Source organism: Opisthocomus hoazin, chromosome 7 (assembly GCF_030867145.1).
Source record: "Opisthocomus hoazin isolate bOpiHoa1 chromosome 7, bOpiHoa1.hap1, whole genome shotgun sequence".
Lineage (NCBI taxonomy): Eukaryota > Metazoa > Chordata > Aves > Opisthocomiformes > Opisthocomidae > Opisthocomus > Opisthocomus hoazin.
The window spans coordinates 68,643,948-68,663,023 of record NC_134420.1 but is presented as its reverse complement, the minus strand read 5'-3'; the positions used below and the strand labels follow the sequence as shown (position 1 = coordinate 68,663,023).

Here is a 19,076-nt window from a genome sequence, read left to right as displayed (position 1 = left end):
TTTTTTAGTAATGAAAAATCTGATTTTCAGCAGTTACAGATATTCAGGACTTTGCAGATCTCTCCTTGATACCTGAGAGAGTTTGATCTCTGGGATGCATATGAAAATACAAAACCACAGTTTATTAATTAGCATCACAACAGAATGTCACATTTTCCCAAGAAGCAATCTCCTATTCAGTTCAGTGCTAGGTGAACTACCTTTGAGGACACAAGCCGTTCATAGGCAGATGCCAGACGCTCATTAAATAATACAAAAATTAAATAAGTCATAAATACAATAACTTGAGGAAATGCCATTTTGGCACAATGCTTTTTTGCAAAAGTGTAGAAGAATAAAGCATAATATACAGAAATATCTATGACAATTTTAAAACATTAACAAGTATTGTATTTACATTAACATTGGCTAATGTTAGTTCAATTCAGAAATGTCAACATTAATGACAATTTAAAAATATTACAGAAATATATTACAGAAGAAGTAGAATGATGCTGTGAAGCACTTTATAAACTCATACTCAAATAAACATCCAACTGATTCATGTTCTTTGTTTTACTTTGATCACATAAAAATATGAAGAAGTTTTTTAGACAAATCTTGCCAGATTTGTATCATTCTTATTTTTCAATTTCTGGTTTGAAAGCACAGGAAACTACTGTCAATAATTTATTCATAGTGAAAGTGGCAGCAGCAACAACAAAATGTGCCCCAGCACAGCCTCACTTGTGGTCCACCAGCGTGTCTGTGGGAGTCCCCATCTATGGGGAGGAGGGACTGTGTTCTCTGTGCTGACCCAGTCCTCCTCTTTCAGGAAGGAACTTAACTCTTGTGCAGACTCCTACGCAGTAAAAGTTGGATCAATACCAAAAGGGAAACGTTAATTTAGCCAGAAATGAAACACAAGTTCAACAAACGTTCGGACATGGCATAAAAACAGTCCATGACACCACTTGGAAATGTATAAATTTTCTATGTACTTCAGTGCATTCCAGATTTAACTGCAAAACAAGTGGAATCTACTAATTGTAAAATATCAAGCATTAGAATTGTACGTTTTAAGAATTGCAGGATCTCCACTAGTAGAGTGGAAGTACCGTTGGTCTGTGTTACCAGTTCACTGTTTTGCCCTTTAATTCTCCCCAGAATGTGCAAGGCAGATAAAGCTGTGTACTGAATTAGGAACATTTTCAAGGCTCTTGTTGAAAGACTTCCTCATTTTTAATATTTTCCATTGGTTAACCACAAACGTTAACAACAGAGTACATGTATGAGAATCTGAATGTGTACCTCCTCAAGAACTAAAAATTTCAACCATAAGAATGGGCCCTACATTTTTCTCCTCAGCGGGGATTTTTTTTGTCCATCTCAGAAGATAAAACTTGTTTTGAATTCATGTGAGGAAAAGAGCTAGTCCAAAAAACAAGCTTTCAAGATTTCAATTTGAGTCAAAGTGAATTACTTAATTTATTCTACCTGTCCTTAGCAAAGTGGTATTTTCACCAATGATACTGGTGGGCAAACTTTCTTGTAGGAGAGAAACAGAAATAAGTATTGTTACTGTAGCGTCCTCAAGGACCTGATGGCCCATGCACTGTGGCAAAACCTCCTGTGGCTGTCAGCCTATAAATGCTGGTGTGCTGCAGTCTGCAGCCCGCAGCTGGTGTTGGAGACTTCTGCTCTGTTGCAGCAGCTAACTGCTAGCTGCCACCTTCTTGGACTTTGCCACTATTACAGATCTTCTGAATGTCAGATGAATCTGGTATTTCTTTGTTTCCTTCTTGTAGCGCTCCTTCCTGTGATTCCTTTGACATTTTCGATTTTTTGCTGTCAGTTTTGTAATTAATAGATGAATTCAGCCTGGGTGAGTTCAGTCTCCATCTTCTGAGACTCCTGTAAAAATCTTTTCTGACGTTTTCACTAACCAGGACGTAGAGGATTGGATCGGCAATGCTGTTTGCAGTGGCTAAACACAGAAACACTGTAAAAATTGAATATATATCTCTTTCAAATGGACATGAGCAATTTTGATGAAACATAAAGTATATGGATCTTATTAGGAGCACCACATGGTAGGGAGCAAAGCAGATCAGGAAAATGACAATAATGGCGATAGCCAGATACTTCACTTTGGCTTTTTGGCGGCAAGTCAAGCTGCTGCTTGTTTTTGTACTTTGAAAAATTTTGTAGTTTGTGAAAATGAGGATTGTGAAAGGTATGGCAAATCCAAATAGGAATCTGGCAAAGCTGGAAGAGGCAAATTTTATGTTAAGAGGCAAAGTCTCAAAGCAGGTCTTCTTACTTGAATGGTTTAGATCTTCCATGTAAAATGCTGGAGTGTGGATTATTGCAACCACAGCAAAGAGGAAAGACACTATTATGATTGCCTTTTTCTGTCCTCTTCTCCCCCTTGACTCCAGAGCATACACCAGTGCCACGTATCGATCCACAGAAATGCAGCACAAAAGCAGAATGCTGATGTATATGTTGCAGAAAAAGATGAATCCTGTTATTTTGCAAGCCATTTCACCCATATTCCACTCATGTTCATCTTGCACGTAGATAATCCAGAGAGGCAAGGTACTTAAATACATCAGCTCACACAATGATAAACTGAAAATGTAGACGGCAATTACTTTATGCCTTTGGATTTGTAGAAACGTAAGCAGGGAAGTTAAGCAATTTGCTGGAAGGCCTATGGCAAAAACGATGCTGTAAACAGCAACCAGAAGCATCTTGCTGTCTTTGTAGGGAATTCCTGTGCAAGTGGAGCTATTATTTGTGTCTGTACAATTTTCCATTATTCTTTTTCCAGCTGATGTTTCCTGAGAATCAGAAGACAAGGTGGAAAGTTAGCGTTTGCATCCCTTAAAAAAATGTGTCAGTAAAGGTTATGGTCCCATACGTGCCAACAAGACATGTCAGGGGAACAAGTGGGATGCTTGTCTTGGGGGAGCTTCGAAGATTGGCAGGTTTTCCAAGACCCCCTGTAGTTTGCCCTGGGAATCAGGTCTGATTTACTTCCAGGAAAAAGTGCCTTTCTTCACAAGGAATGTCTTGACTACATCATGCCTATTCACTAAAACAGGGTACTGGGGACTGTCCCTAAACCAGGCTGCCTCATAAATAAGGCAAGAGCTGCTGATAAATTACTGAAGTCACTCGCCAGGGGATGTTAAGGTCATTAGTCTTCAATTCACTTTTTTCAAACTAAGTAACCAAAAATGCAAACAGTAGAGATTTCAGAGGCAGACTTCCAAAAGAAGGTGTCGTATACGGTCGGTCAGATGGGGGAACCGTCTGAAGTGGGTGGTGGTAGCTGTTATGTCAGAGACTATTCGGCATACAGGAACCAGAATCTGGCCACTGGTGTGTACCTGCACACTGTATTACAACATAGTGCTTTAGATCTAGCTAATTCATGCTTCTCTCCTCCCTCCTCTTAACGAGTAACTGCAGCTGAAGAGCATAAACTCGTAGTGCGATAGAACACCCACCATAGTAAGCCAGCAAAACTGCCTACCACATCTGTTTGATGCCTCTGGGGAACAACAGGAAGCCAGGGCAGCTAGAGGAAGTGAACGAGACCAAAGAGAAGAGCATACACACATTTAAGAAATGGAGGTAAAGAAGGTTAATGCTCTTTGAACAGGAGTGGTTGCAAAAACCTCCGCCTTTTGAAGATAACCAGACACAAGAGGAAACCTGGCATTTGGTTAGTGTTAAGTAGTACTGGGAGAGGCATTTATTGCAAAGTCACATGATGATTTCCATGCAGAGTCTTCTCCCAGTGAAGAAAGGAACATCGAGGTGGGTGCACCATGATGGTGGTGTGTGCTCTTAAAAATTGTGCTTTACTGTATTTAGGAGTTTAAGGAGTCCATTGTATAACATCCTTGATAAAAAGTATTGTCTGTCCTAATCTTTTGGGCATTCTTTCATGAGGTGGACACCAACTCCAGAGAACAGCCAGCTAACTCCACAAGAAGGAGATGTGTTGACAGAGACTGAGTTCAGACAGTGGAGGGGCATGAGCTTTCCTCGTCCACACTGTGCCTGAGCCATTTCTTTAACCCTGAGTTCCAGCAGGAGAGAAGGTAGCTTGTAGCACCCTCTGAACATTTATTTGTTGCTTGTTTGGGCCCATCTTAAGCAGACCAAGGGGAGGTGGTCTGCTCCCGGTGCAGAGGGATTGCCTCCTGCATCTCAGGGAGGGTGGACGAGCTGGTGGGGCCATTCCTGCCCCTCCGTGTGGGCAGGAGCCGTCCCTGGGCTGGCACAAGCAGCTCCATCCTGGGTGCCTAACAGTGCCTGCCGTGCAAGATCCCTAAAGCTGGAAGGGCAGTCAGGTCCCCTGGCTTAGTTTAGTGACGAGATGGTGAGAACAGTATGAGAAGATGGACACAGGTTGCCCTGGGCTGCGAGACCCTCGCAGCAGCGCAGTGTTAGCCCCAGCCATAAAAACCAAGAGGGGATCTCCTGGCCCACGCTGAGAGGTGTTCATTTGCACCAAGTACCCCGGCGCAGTCAGAGCCGGCTCAACGACCGCAGCCTCCGAGTGAAGGTGTCCCGGCAAGCGAGCAGATGGGGCAGCGGTCCCTGCCGACCCCGTCCCCATCGGCAGCGTAAGCTGTTCCCTGGCGTGGGGACGTTTGGGAGGGGGCCTCTGCGGGCAGAGGAACCGAGAAAGCGCCGTAGCACTATGTGTGTGTGTGCATGTGGAAGAAGTGCACCGGTGGGTGCGACCGCCCGCGGCGACTGCCTTCCACTTCCCCCTGCGGCAAACCATGCCCGGGTAGCGTGCTGACAGGCTGAGGAGGGCCAGCACGCAGCGGTCGCCATGCTAGTGGGGCCGGAGTCTCTTGCTAGAGGGCCACATCCCTCCACGTCTGAGAATCGGACCCGCTGCCGTCTGGTGGGTGTGTTCCGGCCCTCTCAAGGGGGATCTAAAGTTTCCTTTAGTTTCAAATGTCCCATCTTAAGAAGGACCAGAGAGGAAGCTCCTCGCCGCTGCGCAGGGGGAAGATGGCACGGTACTCAGCTGGGCTGCTGCAAGGTTTCTGCATGAGAGGGTGTAAAGTTACTTCCCTGCTTTCCTACCAGTGAAAATGTGTTAACTGAGAGAAACGATGGTTGCCATAAGGGCTGGTGGTAACTTGAGGTTTTTTGCTGCCTCTGGGCATCTGCCACCCTCGGTGAATGAGATGGGGTCTTCTCTGGGCCGCCCACCGAACTGCTGCGTAGAGGGGATAAAAGGGGTGCTGGATTTCAGGGTCGGCAGCGGTTCTCTGCCCAGACCTTGCCTGGGATGTGGCATACGAGAGCTGGTCCGCGACTCAGACGCGTCTGACCGGTGTGAGAGCTGCTGCGTGCCGCAGAGTGGGCTTGGAGACCTCCCCTCCTGGGGTGAAGCCCAGCGTGCGAGCACGGCTCCTAGGTGAGGGAGATGGTGGCAGCCCGCGCAGGGACGCGGCACAGCCGCACGCCATCTCGGCTACTCAGCAGCTGTCTACCCTGCACGCCTTCATGGAAAACACCTTCAGGCACGGTTGAAGGTGCGCTCTCCCCCCCTCCCCCTGGGCTCTGCATACCTGACCCTGTGTTTTTCTGAATAGTCTCATTTCTGCGCTGCCCACGCCTGCCCTTAGTGCCCGTTGTGCGAAGGCATGCTTCCCCCGGCGGTACCTGTCTCGCCAGCGAGCAGCCAGCCATGGCTCAGGGCAGGAAGGAAGTGGTAGAAGAGTTATTCTGCAGACGCATCGTTCCCAGTGTTTCTTTCTCTTGCCTCCTTCCCTCGCCTCTTCCCTTCCCGCTTTGCTCCGGGTCTCCTTCCTGTTCTTAGTCCCGTGAGTGACCCTCGGGAAGGAGACGCCTGTGACTTTTTAAGCTGCCTGCATGGAGCATGGTTTTTCTCTCTTGGCTTTTGGCCTATGGCCTAAGCCACAGTGCTGGAGCTGAGCTGAAGAGACCTTCACCCTTAAATGGCTGTCAGCTGCCAAGCGCAAATCCTCAGCTGGCAAAATGCAGCCACAGGTGTGAATTTACACTTGTAGAGAAAAACCATGTGCCGAATGCCTCTGCTGAAGGTCTCGCCTGTCAGCTCAGGAGCCTGGATCCTTCCCAGCAGTAATGCTCTACATCCCAGACCCGTGTGAGGAAGGAGGAGAGGAAGACATCCATTTGCTCCCCTCCAGGGAAGAGTCTTCTGGCCCTGGCTGCTGCATCCAGCCCTGGAGCTGAGCTTCACTTGCCTCTGCTCAGCTCTCCAGGCCTTGCAGACGGGTTTCATCCTCAAACTGAAGATCAGAAAGCAGCACTCAGCAGACAGTTTGTGAAATTTCTCCCTCTGACATTGCCCCATAGCGATTAAATGCACGTTTTTATCTTCTTCTCAGGCCTTTAGAGTTTGCTGGTTTGACTCTTGGCTCAGCCCAGAAGATTCCCGGTTCTGTCTTCTGTGGTGGCTGGACTGTGATGGGTGTATCCCCACATCTCTTGAATGTAGCATTCGTAACTACTGTACTGCTTTATCGAAAGAGGCAGCTGGTTACCTGTGAGCACTTTGTTGTTGTTCCACACTGGTGCAGGACTGGAGCAGGCTAACCTGCATTTCAGATGTTCATTCAAATAAACAATAATAGTAATTTCACAGCTGAAAATGACATAGACTGTTTCAGGGTTCATTTTCTGCTAATATTTGTGATGAGCAATGTTAGTGGTAGAAACATTGATTGGAATAGCAGAACTTCAGAGATTTGCCACATCTGGCAATTTTCAAGTATTTATAAAGGGTCAAATGTAGCTGTGGTGCCAAGGATGAGCGATATCCAAGAACACATTTGTGAGAGACAAGCTGTTTCAATGCATTAGGTTTCTTGGTTGTCCTGTAGCTTTCAGTTGAGCAAAGCCTGTCTGAAGTAGCTGTTCTCACCTTTCTGTGACCTATTCTGCTCTGCTAGAGCTCCAAAACCATTACTAGGTGCTACATCAGGTCCTGGCTGTGTTTTGCATGAACAGCTCAACGCACATTTAGCAGCACTCTGAGGCTTCTTGCTCCATGAGACTCACTGCACATGACAAACCGCAGTCAGCACATGCATGTTTCTCACCTTCAAGATGTGCAAAACATCTCATCTTCCAGGACAGACATCACCGCTGTCCCAGGAAGCGCCTGAGCATGAATCGCTGGAAGATGGGGTAATCCACTGAGAAAGACTTGCGGTGCGTCTGCTCCGGGTTTACACTCCTCCCTGGACAACTGCTCTTGGCCTAGGTTATAGCCACAGTATTGGGGAAGGTAGGCCTAGCATTTATAATGTTGTGTTATGTTCACATTGTTAGATGAATAGATAATTACATATCTTACTCTTAAAATGGAATACATGCTCTAATGTATGGAGACCTTACGGAGAGAAAACCCTGGAAAAGGGCAGGGCACGTGGAAATGCCCAGATGAAAAGGGTTGTGGATGGAAGAGGCATGATGGATGTGAAATCCCATTTTCTTGGAGGGTGGTGAGAAAGCAGCAGAAGTGTCTTGCTGCAGACCCACCAAGAAGGGCTGTGAAACCAGATCAAGATTGACTGCCCTTTCCTCACCTTCTCTTTGATCCAGTGCACCTTGCATTCCTTGTGGCAGGTGGCCTGGGTTTACCAGGAGTTATGGAAAGGTACTCTTTTCTCAGGATTTGCTAGAAAGTGGCAGATTCCGGATACCAAACTGGTGTCTGGGCTAGAAATCAGTTCTCCCATCTTGGGGACAAGCACTACTTTGTAGTGCAGGAGAGCCTGTGCCATGGTCATCTGTCCTCTCCCTTACCCAGTATCAGGGAGCATTGAACTGCCTTACAGAGATGTCCTACACAGCTCACGGGAGGTGAAACCACGAACCTGCAGTGCTGGGAGGATGCGGTTTCCCATCACAGCTGTGCCGTATCAGCTGCCTGGCCCTCATCTTTATTTCTCTCTGCCTTGTCCCTGACCGGTAGGTCGCGTGACCCTGCCGTGAAGGAGCACAGAGTGGTAAGCTAGCAAAAGACTTGTCCAGGGCTGACACAAGTGAATCAATCATAGAATCATAGGTTGGAAAAGACCTCTAAGATCATGGAGTCCAACCATTCACCCAACACGACCATTCCTACTAAACCATATCCTGAAGTGCCACATCTACGAGTTTTTTAATAACCTCCAGGGATGGTGACTCCACCACCTCCCTGGGCAGCCTGTTCCAATGCCTGACCACTCTTTCAGCAAAGAAATTGTTCCTAATATCTAATCTAAACCTCCCCTGACACAACTTGAGGCCATTGCCCCTCATCCTATCGCTGGTTACCTGGGAGAAGAGACAGCACATGGCCTGGAGCGGGGCAGCCAGAGGCAGGTGGAGGGAGGGGATGCACTGAGAGTAGCTCGGCCGCAGTGTGAGCTGCACCCTCCCGCAGCCTCCACAGGCACTGCTGATCTCTGCTGGTTATTTAGGGGTCTTTGCAACCGAGCTACCCAGCTGGGCACCTTCTCTGTGGATGCTGCAGGTGCTAAGCAGAGCGCTTTGGAGGAGCAGCACATCTGGCCATCGGACTCGCGTGGAGGAGGGGCAGCAGCTCTAACCACATCACTCTCCTCAGTTCTTTGGCCTTGGAAATGTAACTGCTAAGCCCTGAAAAAGTGGGTGGACTTTTGTGAGCCTGTCGGCTTAGAGCTTGTTGCTTCAGAGTGAATGTTAAGGTCTTTACTGGAGACCTGAATGAAGCAGAAAAGAGTCCTGAGAGGGGCAGAGACTTGACTGGGGGCTCCTGCTGCTTGTTCAGGCCAGTGACATTAATATCTGGTCTTCCCTCAAAAGACTTTAAGTGTTTTTGCTAACACTGAGGTGTAAAGAGGGAAGTGAAAACAAGGGGGAAAGCAAAAGGCTTTATTTTGCCTTTTTTTTTTTTATTTTTCCATCAGCTACTCCTGTAAAACTGTTTCAATTTCCAACAGAGAAGTTGGAGTGATAAAAATAACCCCTACTAGGAAAGGTAAAAAAGAAAATTGTAGATACAGTTACAAGGAAGAGAGGGAGGAGTCAAAAAAAGCACGGTAGTTGAACAGAGCACTGGTTGAAAGTCTTTGAATTGATTCACCTGAGATACAAAGGAGAGAAAAAAAGACTCAGTGAAATCCGTAACATGAATACAATTAGATCAGCAGAGCACATTATTTCATGTGTTTCTCATTTTCCAATAATTTTCTGATCATCCCTCTATCCCAACAATTATTGTTAGAGCTGAAAATTTTGAGGTGTTGATGTGGATATTAAGAATAAGTTTTAGAAAGCGCCATGCTTATAATGGTTAAGGTGAAAACAAACCATCCTTTCATCCCTTCCTTCCTGCCCTCAGTAGTTGGAAAGGTTTTGTGGGTTTGTGTGGCAAGGTTTTGGTAGCAGGGGGGCTACAAAGGGGTGGCTTCTGTGAGAAGCTGCTAGAAGCTTCCTCCATGTCTGATAGAGCCAGTGCCAGCCGGCTCCAAGATGGGCCTGCCACTGGCCAAGGCCAAGCCCATCAGCGACAGTGGTAGCGCCTCTGAGATAACCTATTTAAGAAGGGGAAAAAAACCAACCCAAAACCTGCACAAGAGCAGCTGGAAGAGTGAGAATATGCGAGAGCAACAACTCTGCAGACCCCAGGGTCAGTGCAGAAGCAGGGGAGGAGGAGCTCCAGGTGCCGGAGCAGAGGTTCCCCTGCAGCCCATGGAGCAGACCATGGTGAGGCAGGCTGTCACCCTGCAGTCCATGGAGGTCCACGGTGGAGCAGATCTCTACCTGCAGCCCATGAAGGACCCCATGCCAGAGCAGGTGGATGCCCAAAGCAGGCTGTGACTCTGTGGGAAGCCCACACTGGAGCAGGCTCCTGCCAGGACCTGCAGACCCATGGAGAGAGGAGCCCACGGTGAAGCAGGTTTGCTGGCAGGGCTTGTGACCCCATGGAGGACGCATGCTGGAGCAGTCTGTTCCTGAAGGACTGCGCCCCGTGAAAAGGAGCCACGCTGGGGCAGCTTGTGGAGAACTGTCTCCAGTGAGAGGGACCTCATGCTGGAGAAAGGGAAGAGTGTGAGGAGTCCTCCACCTCAGGAGGAAGGAGCGGCAGAGACAACATGTGATGAACTGACCACAACCCCCATAGCCCATCCCCCTGCACTGCTTGGGGGGAGCAGGGAGAAAATCAGGAGTAAAATTAAATCCGGGAAGAAGCGAAGGGTGGAGGGTGAAAGTGTTTTTGAGATTTGGTTTTAGTTTCTTATTATCCTACTCTGATTTGGTTGGTGATAAATTAAACATTTTTTTCCCAAGTTCAGTCTGGTTCATCTGTAACAGCAATAGGTGAGTGATCTCTCCCTGTCCTGATCTCGACCCACATGCCTTTCCTCATATTTTTTCTCCCCTGTCTAGTTGAGGAGCGGAGCGATACAGCGGCTGCGGTGGGCACCTGGCATTCATCCAGGCTAAACCATAACAAAAGGATAACAACCTGCATGTTTTAAAGCGTAAATCAACCTTCAGTGAAACAGGACCTGAGTTTCTCCTGAGGGGGTTTGTGTGCTTTCCTTCGTAGCATGTGCTACTGTAACGATCTGACAGAAGAGTACTAATGTGATGTCAGTCTGGCGGCTCATATCCGGTATCGTGAGACAGCGATTCCCAGATATGACAGATATGCCACCTACAACATTCATCACCACCAATACCACTCCTCTGCTGAACCTCGGCTTCTCTTTCTCATGCAGAACCTACACTATTGGACTTTAAACTTTATGAACTATTCAACTTACCAGCCGCTAGCTTTTGTGTCTGTTAACTTTAGTAGAAAGTAAGAAATTGCTGTGGATTATTTGCTCTGCTGTTCTTGAAAGTAGGAAAAATGTTTGTGATATCTTTGTGGATAAAAATAGATTATGACCAATTAGCCCAGCAAGTCAGTGAACTGGTTTATTTTGGGTTTTTTTTTTTTTCCATTACTAATAAATAAACTAGTATATGAAGTCACTCCTATAAGCAAGTCTCAGCGTACAAAGGAAAAGCAGCAATGGCTCTACTCAGTTACCCAGTGGACCGATCTTTTTTACCGACACACATGAGATACTGGGATTTGAAACAATATAGTTTCCAATTTGAATATAACATAATATAGCATGTGAATATATAATTTTGAAACTCCACGTGATTCCTGAAAGTGGCGAGTATCTTGTATTTGCTAGATTTCTGTTTGAGTTTTACCCTCTTTTGAACATTCCCTGGCTGCTGCAGCTGTGCAGAAGACTATCAAGAAGAAAGAAAGACCTCTAAGGAGTCTTCTGCTGAACTGGGGCATGACCTATGCTTTGTTTTGGTCACCAAGTGCAGTCATCTGAAGTCAGGTAGGTTTTTACTAGAAGCAACCACTTGTCTGTCAGTGGTTACGCTAGTCTCCAACTGCAAGGCACAGGACAGAGAGTGCTGTGGTGAAAGCAGATAACCCCCTGTTGACTAGTGCTGGTTAAAACAAGTTATGGAGCACTTGAAGGCTGAAAATAGCTGCTGTAAGGAAGCAGCAGGACCTCGAGATTAGTTATACAGCCTGAATATATAAACAATCTTCTTAAAAAAAGGGTTTTGTCAGAAGAGAGAAGATATTCATCATCTGCCGTTCAGGAGGTGAACTCAGCAGTCATTTCTGATGAGAAGAAGGTGTTTGATGTATCTTGTGATACATTGTTCATAGATGTGAAGTCTGAGCAACTAGAGATTTTAAATACCCGTGTGTGGGCGTTTATGTAGATCCTCACATCCACTTCCCCCTTCCCACAATCTACAACTAAACGTACTATTCTGCTAACGTAAGCAGCCGTGAGTGAACTATTACATAATTCAGGGTTGAAAAAGGACTCGGCTTAAAATTGTGATCCCTCCATAAACTGTGTGTCTTAGTGTTACACTACCTGCTGAGGGACTGCAGAGGAGAGAAAAATGCCAGGCAGGAAAGAAAGATGTGTGAAGGAAACCTCCTGCTACGGGGTTTAAAACAATCTTATTCAACACGTCTAAAAGTAGGTTAAACTACATACATGACATGCAGAGTAGATAGGGGAAGTTCACAGGTGAAAAACAGACCCCAAAATCCCCCTGCAACAGTGGACTTTTTTCCCCAGTGTTATGATTCGAAGGTCATGAGTCATGATTTTGGGACTTTTGGACCTGGCAAATTTTCTCAGTCCTCCCTGAAAGCATCAGAGGATGGCTGTTGCAGGGCAGATTTACTCCCTGGTACCTACCAGCTTGTCTAGAAAAGGTCCTGCAGCCACAGGAATGGCTGCATGGCCAGGAGAGCCATCAGGAACCCCACAAATGTCATCATAAATTTGAGGTTAAACAATAAAGCCCCTCAAGTCAAAAGACTGAGGAAAGCATAGCTTTTGGAGCAGCAGCAGTGAAAGTGAACAGCGGAGAGCAGCCCTGAGACTGGCGAGTTTTGTGCTGCTGATTCACACCCTCTTCTTCACACACGAAACTAGCAAGCACTCGTGCCCAATGCCTCCCTAAAGCTATCACAGCTTGATTGATAGCCTTGGCAGTGGGGGCTATTTAAATAAGGCTTCTGTTACTCGAGTAGCTTGTTTGGAAACCCAACTGGCAAGACTTTCTTGTTGGCTCGTGCTGGAACTACAAAGTCTTGGAAGACGGAGATGAGAGGGGGGATTCCTACGCACGGCTTCTCTGACCCGCCCTGGGGTGCTCCTGGGTGTCAAACCACAGCCGTGTCCCGGCAAATATGACACTGAGGGCTTACATGTGGATGAATACTGCTCTGCACTCCCAAAAGAGCAGTGTGGGCTATCAGGGAGAAGGCAAGGACATCTGGCCATGCTGGCATGCTGCTAGAGCTGAGTGGGTCTAATTGAGACTAAGGAAAATCCAACTTCAAGTGGCTGAACGAAGAAGCACCAAGACCTGTGTTCAAACTCACAGGTGTACCCCTTAAAAAAGGGTGCTCTGTCATCCTTTGGACTTTAGGTTCTCCCCAGCAGCAACTTATGGACACCTTCTTCCTTCTTCTTGGCCTCAGTTGTCCTGGCCTGCAAACAGGAGATTCCTGCCAAACCTCTGGCACCTCCAGGTAGAAACACGCTGGGAGCCACTGAAAAGCCTGTACTAGAGCTGTGTTCACCTCAAACTGTCACGACTCAAAATCATCTCTGAGGCAGCAGCTGTTCACCTGGAGTTGCTGGAGCTGTTTGGACTGAGGCCATACGTATTCTCACCATTTGGTGAATGCTGGTGAGTGGCCACGCGTGACCCCTGGACAAATGCAAGCCCTTTAAGTCTGTTCGTGAGCAAGAGAAGGACAACCACAGCCACCCTGTGCAGGTGACCAGGAGAGAGGCTTGTCACTGCGAGGAGAAGCACCATGTCCCAAGGTGGGAGCACTCAATCCCATCACCTCCCCAGCAGGCAGGGTGGTCAGCGTGGCAGCAGCGTGGCCATGCCTGTGGCTTGCAGTAGCCCTCAGCTGGCACCCAGCAGCTCCGTGCTGCTGGACCCACAGAGGCTATGGGGACCTCAGGCTCCATTGCTGCCACACATGAGCAGAGCAATGTTGCTGTAGCAGAGTGGGGTAGAGGACGTGTTTTCTTGACCATGAGATTATCCTACCTTGCGGTAAGCTTCTTTGCTTGTCTGTAAGTTGGCAGTGGATAGTGGCTGGCCAATGGCTCTGTTTGTTTCCCGATATTGGTTTAATTTTGTTAATGGACGAGGATTGTGTCTGACCATAGCTTGATCCTGTTGGCCTGTCACGACTGAGCCCTACCCAGGCTCAGTTCTCCATTGCTGACCTGGTCGCATCCTGCCAGCCTGTCACCGCCTGGGTCTGTCTTTCCTTCTATGTGGTCTCTGCATTGCCTTGGTTCGTTCCTGCCTTTCACCACCCTGCTGCTGCTTTCCCTGCCGCTGTCCCAAGTCAGTCAGTGGTTTTCAAACCACTGCTGTCCTAGGAGATCCACAAATGGTAACTCACACTCTTTTTGTCGCTCAGGTTCCCACAAAAGCCAGAGGATGCTGGCTCAGGGGAGAAGTGTCCAGTACCACCAGGCAATGACACTTGCAAAGAACATTTGTTCATAGCCACACACATCTGATCAAACTCCCAAATTCACAAGCTCCCCCTCTTCCTGCACTGAAACTTCCCTTGCAATCATGACAGACACAGGGGTCACAGGCTTTTCCTACATCCCCAAAATATCGTTGTCCCTCTCATCCCTCTGAAATCCCCCAGTCAGATGGGACTTAGCTGTACTGAAAAGTGAGCATGAACCAGGTGGCTGCTCTCTGCCAGCAGTAGGAAAACGCAAAGGTGGTGTTGAGCTTTGACCTTGTGACAGTAGATTAGCTCTCTCCCATGAAAGACTTACTGGTCTTGGGATGGCGCTTGTGATCTGTGCAGGAACTGCAGTGATGTGGGAGGTGCGCTGCTACTGATAGCATCATCAGTACTAAAGAGGTTGCCAGGGAGAAACAGCAAAAAGGTGTCAAAAATAATTTCATGACCCGCCAGACTTGGGTTCACTGACATGTCAGTGAGAAGTCTAGCTAGTTTCCCCTTAACATTGTTTTACTTTTGGCTAAAGTGAATGTGTCTCAACAGGTGGGATCTGCAACGTCTTGTGAAAACCACAGTGCCTTCTATACTTGAAATTATTTTTAATGGAACAGTTAAAAATGGTACTTACAAGTGCTCTGAACTCAGACACCAATATTTCCTCCTTTTCCCTTTACTTCTTTACCATGAAACTCAATTTCTTTGTTCCTTCTTGTCCTATGATTCACTTTCGACTAATTGGAGAACTACCATTTTCCTTTTTTTGCCATCTAGGTTGCCTCCTGCAGCTAGCTAGCTCACATACCAGCAGCAGGGTTTTCCCCTTAAGACCTTAGTTATAGCAGAAAAACCTGTGACACTCAAAGATTCCTCTTTGCACCTACACGTGTCTCTGACGTCTCTGTGAGCCCACTTACATCTGCGAAATCTCCTGTGGTGTCTTGTGCAAAACCTCAGCTGCGGATCTCTTCTAGCTGTTTGTTCATGAATCACAATGAGCATCTCACTCTTGGTTGGGATCCTTAGAGTCTACGCTGGAAGATATTGGTGTAAAAATCCCAGCTACCAGATATTCCCCAAAGTGTCCTTCTTTAGGGACATCAAAATCAGACATTGTTTCTGATAGGCCCTGTTCTGAATTTCCCACTTCTCTCGGACCTTTCACAGAATCACAGAATCACGGAATGGTAGGGGTTGGAAGGGACCTCTGTGGGTCATCTAGTCCAACCCTCCTGCCGAAGCAGGGTCACCTACAGTAGGTTGTAGAGGACCTTGTCCAGGCGGGTCTTGAATATCTCCAGAGAAGGAGACTCCACCACCTCCCTGGGCAGCCTGTTCCAGTGCTCCGTCACCCTCAGAGGGAAGAAGTTCTTCCTCATGTTCAGACGGAATTTCCTATGCTTCAGTTTGTGCCCACTGCCCCTTGTCCTGTCACTGGGCACCACTGAAAAGAGCTTGGCCCCATCCTCCTGACACCCACCCTTCAGATATTTGTAGGCATTTATAAGGTCCCCTCGCAGCCTTCTCTTCTTCAGGCTCAACAAGCCCAGCTGCCTCAGCCTCTCCTCGGAGGAGAGATGTTCCAGTCCCCTCACCATCCTTGTAGCCCTTTCCACTCCAGTCAGGCCCTGCTCGCCTGTGCGGTGATACAGCCGGCTTCACTTCCTGCTGCTGTTTCAATACCGAACCCTGTATGTTCACAGACTACCAGTCCGCAGTGGGATGTTTGGTTCTTGGCGAATGTTTTTTTCACATGCTGTACTCCACCAACAGCACCAGCCAGGTCTGAACCTTAGATGTGCTTGGTACTAAATACCCTTCTTTAAAAATAGCCTTGATTCATGAAAGCAGATAAGATCAAAGTAGCAGTAGTCTTAAGAGACAGATTCTGTCAAGCCTGACGTGCTCTACAGAAAGTAGTGGTAAAGATGATGGGATTTCTGCCAGTCTGGTGGGATCCTTGACTACCTCCTCCTACACCACTCCATTATAGCCCCAGCATAGGAGGCAGGGCTCAGCGAAAATAACATTCCTCCATACACAGTGGCCCCCAAAGGGTTCAGTTTAAAGCAGTGATTTTCACGCAGCGAGGCACACCCCACTCAGGAGGCAGTAGCGTGTGGCTGTAATGTGTGGCAGAGGGGTGTGAGAAGGTGTCCCATCTGCTAAACCCTGCCAGACCAGTCTGGGCTCCATGCATAAGACAGGCACAGCAACCCTGGAGCCAGGAGCAGTGTGGAGATACCCAGATGTTTATGGACAGGCAGCGGACTCTGTGCAGGGAGGGAAAAGGCATAAAAGAAGAAAAAACAACCTCAGGTAGAAGCGGGACAACACCAGTTTCAGCGCTGAACTGCTCATTGCTAATTACACCCCATGGCAGAGTGAGAACACAGTAGGTTTGCACTGAGTATCAAGAAAAAGCAAGAAAAACCTGAGCCTGTGCTGAGCTCAGGCCAGATGTAGAGGCACCAAGTCACAGAGAGCAGCCACAGAAGCTTGTTCTCATGTTGCCTGGTGCAGCAGTTGCTGCAGCCGCCACTCCAGCAAAGTTGCTGTGGCACTGGGACCACAACGGCCAATGTGAGCAGGGCCATGACCCTCGTTGTAAGTGCAGCAGTACTGCTCTCCACTTCCCTACTCCCAGCTCTGTCTGGTTTGGGAACCACTGACTTAACATGCACTTTTGTAGCCTCTCGTATACAAAAATAAAGGAACCTGCTTGGGAGGGCAAAATCATTCTGCACAAAGCTGTGAAATTTCCATTTCTGCTCTGAAGTGGGGCTGAGCTTTGTCAGGGCAGCCTGAGACAGTTGAAACTCTGCCCTCGGGCACTTCTACTTTGACAGCAATGCTATTTGTGTGATCGTGATGAGGCTATAAGATCAATGTCTCCCCAAGAGGCATGGGAAACACTGAACCTGAAAGAACCGTCTGCAGTTTCAGGCAGAAACCTGTACAGAGAGGGTGCTCAATTCAAACTGTGAGTATTTGTTTAAATGTAGTGTCCTGTGTACAGAGCTGTGGAAAAGTCCTCAGAAGAAAAATCAGCCTTGCCCAGTGAGTGCTAAAGAGAAGAATAAGTGGGTTTTTTTCCTTCTCCACACTGGTTTAAAGGGAGCCCCTGGTCTAAATGGGATTACAGGAAGGACAGGATAAAACTAAGCCCAGATGCCCCTAGGTCTTTGGCAGAGTAACAAACTTCATGTTAACATTTCAAGAGAAGCCAGTCGCTATAATCTGTAGTGCTTTCTTTCTATTGCAATATCAACACAAACAAATGGGGGAAGTAATGGGGAAAAGAAAACCAACCAAGAAGACCCTATAAGAAACTAAATTCAGGAAACAATTCAGTTTGTCAAGTCAACAGGTCAGCCGAACTCTGGTAGGGTATTTACGCTTTGTTAAATCTTACTTGGCATGGGAAAGATCCTCTCCGATCTCAGAATCTTTCAAAGCAAAAGTAGGATCCTTTAAAGTCTCAAAGGAAGGAACCCAAACTGATTCATTCTGCCCATCTACCAGTGTGCTGGATTGCTGCTGCTAACCTGTGACTTTATCATAAGACTTGTAGTCACCTTAAAGCTGCAGCTACAACGCAAAATAATGGCTATGCTAAATGCTAACGAGTATCAGCTTTCATTTAAAAGCAAAATCTTCAGTTTGTTGAGGAGAGCATTAAGCATGGTCTCAGTATTTTTGAAGTCTCACAGAAACAAGTCAACTCCTAAAATATTTGACAAAAAAAAAAAATCTTAACTCATTCTCCACATCTCCAGTGCCAGAGATCAGCAGTACTGTGTGAATAAATGATGGAGAAAAATAAGAAATGTAGTGTATCCAATTAGTCATTACAGACCAGCAGGTACACATCACCATAAAGTGCCTGTCTTGCTTTTCCAGCAGAGCAAGAATGAGAAGAAAGGCTGAATGTGAATTCTCCTTACGGTCTACCAAAGGAAGCCCAGCATTCGTGTTTCTAACGTAATTCTGTATTCATGCCTCATGCTCTGCAGTGATAGCTAGATCTGACCTCACAGCAACTGCAGCCTGCCAAAATCCTTCAATCCCATTTGTCATCTAACCCTGACTGGGACGAAAATTGTTTCATAAGAGAGAAAGATGTTTTTTATAGGAAAGGGAATTCATAAGGCAGACAGGTAGCAGAGACTCCTTCAGCTGCAGTGAGCTCTAATTAATATAGACCCAACACCACTTTATGTCTGTTATATCAATCACAGGGAGATTTACCCTATGGCGAAATATCAATAAAATCTGCATTTCTGAAGCACAAACGCACAGCATGGTGAAGCAGTAATCGAAGCAGAACAAAGCAAAATATCGCTAAGTAGAAGTAATGCCTTGCCTCTGGGACAGAAATCACTTACTTCTTTTTTCTCTGGCTTTTGCAGCGGAGACGATGAAGTGCTCCAGCTCGTGCCGCACTCGCAGGCTGCTCTATAAAGCTCCAGGAAGTTGCTAACGATACCGCATACAGTCCTAAGTGGCGCGAACTGAAGGAAAGTAGATTTGCTCGTGACTTTGTCAGGCTCCCAAAGCGTGTCGCTTGTAGTGGGCCATACACTTATAGGTGGGAGGGTGACTGGAATACCCCAGCCTTGAAGATCTTAGTGCTGTCATCACTTGAGAAAGTCACTGTAAAAAGACATCTATGGCAAGGAATACCCATGGGGAAGACCCGCTCCTGAAAATATACTCAAAGAGTGAGAAAAGGCAGAAGAAATTATTTACTAGTTACTGTAAGTAGAGGATAATCAGAAAGGGGAAAAAACAAATGGTCAGGACAGGAAAATGTGGAATTATCTGGAAAAGAGAAGGGATAAAGAGCACTGTACTGGTGAGTCTGCATGTAAGTGCAGCTCGGGGACCGAGGGCTATGATGTTTTTACTGAGCAGAGCACAGAGGATATCAGAGTTTCTGCAACATTGCTGCAAAGTCAAAGGT

At 47.0% G+C, this 19,076-nt stretch overlaps 1 protein-coding gene across 3 annotated transcripts in view; it reads right to left on the bottom strand.

Moving 5' to 3' along the window:
• Positions 1-423: 423 nt before the first annotated feature.
• GPR132 (G protein-coupled receptor 132) overlaps positions 424-19,076 on the bottom strand; it is an 87,060-nt gene continuing 68,407 nt past the window's right edge. For 2 of the 3 annotated variants that reach the window (XM_009937595.2, XM_075426945.1), the window contains exon 2: positions 424-2,825. In XM_009937595.2, the coding sequence (XP_009935897.1) occupies positions 1,701-2,801 (1,101 nt within the window). In that variant the 5' untranslated portion in view covers positions 2,802-2,825 and the 3' untranslated portion in view covers positions 424-1,700. Of the gene's footprint in view, positions 2,826-18,498; positions 18,556-19,076 lie in introns of those variants that run through there. The other variant, XM_075426944.1, reaches the window with a different exon arrangement.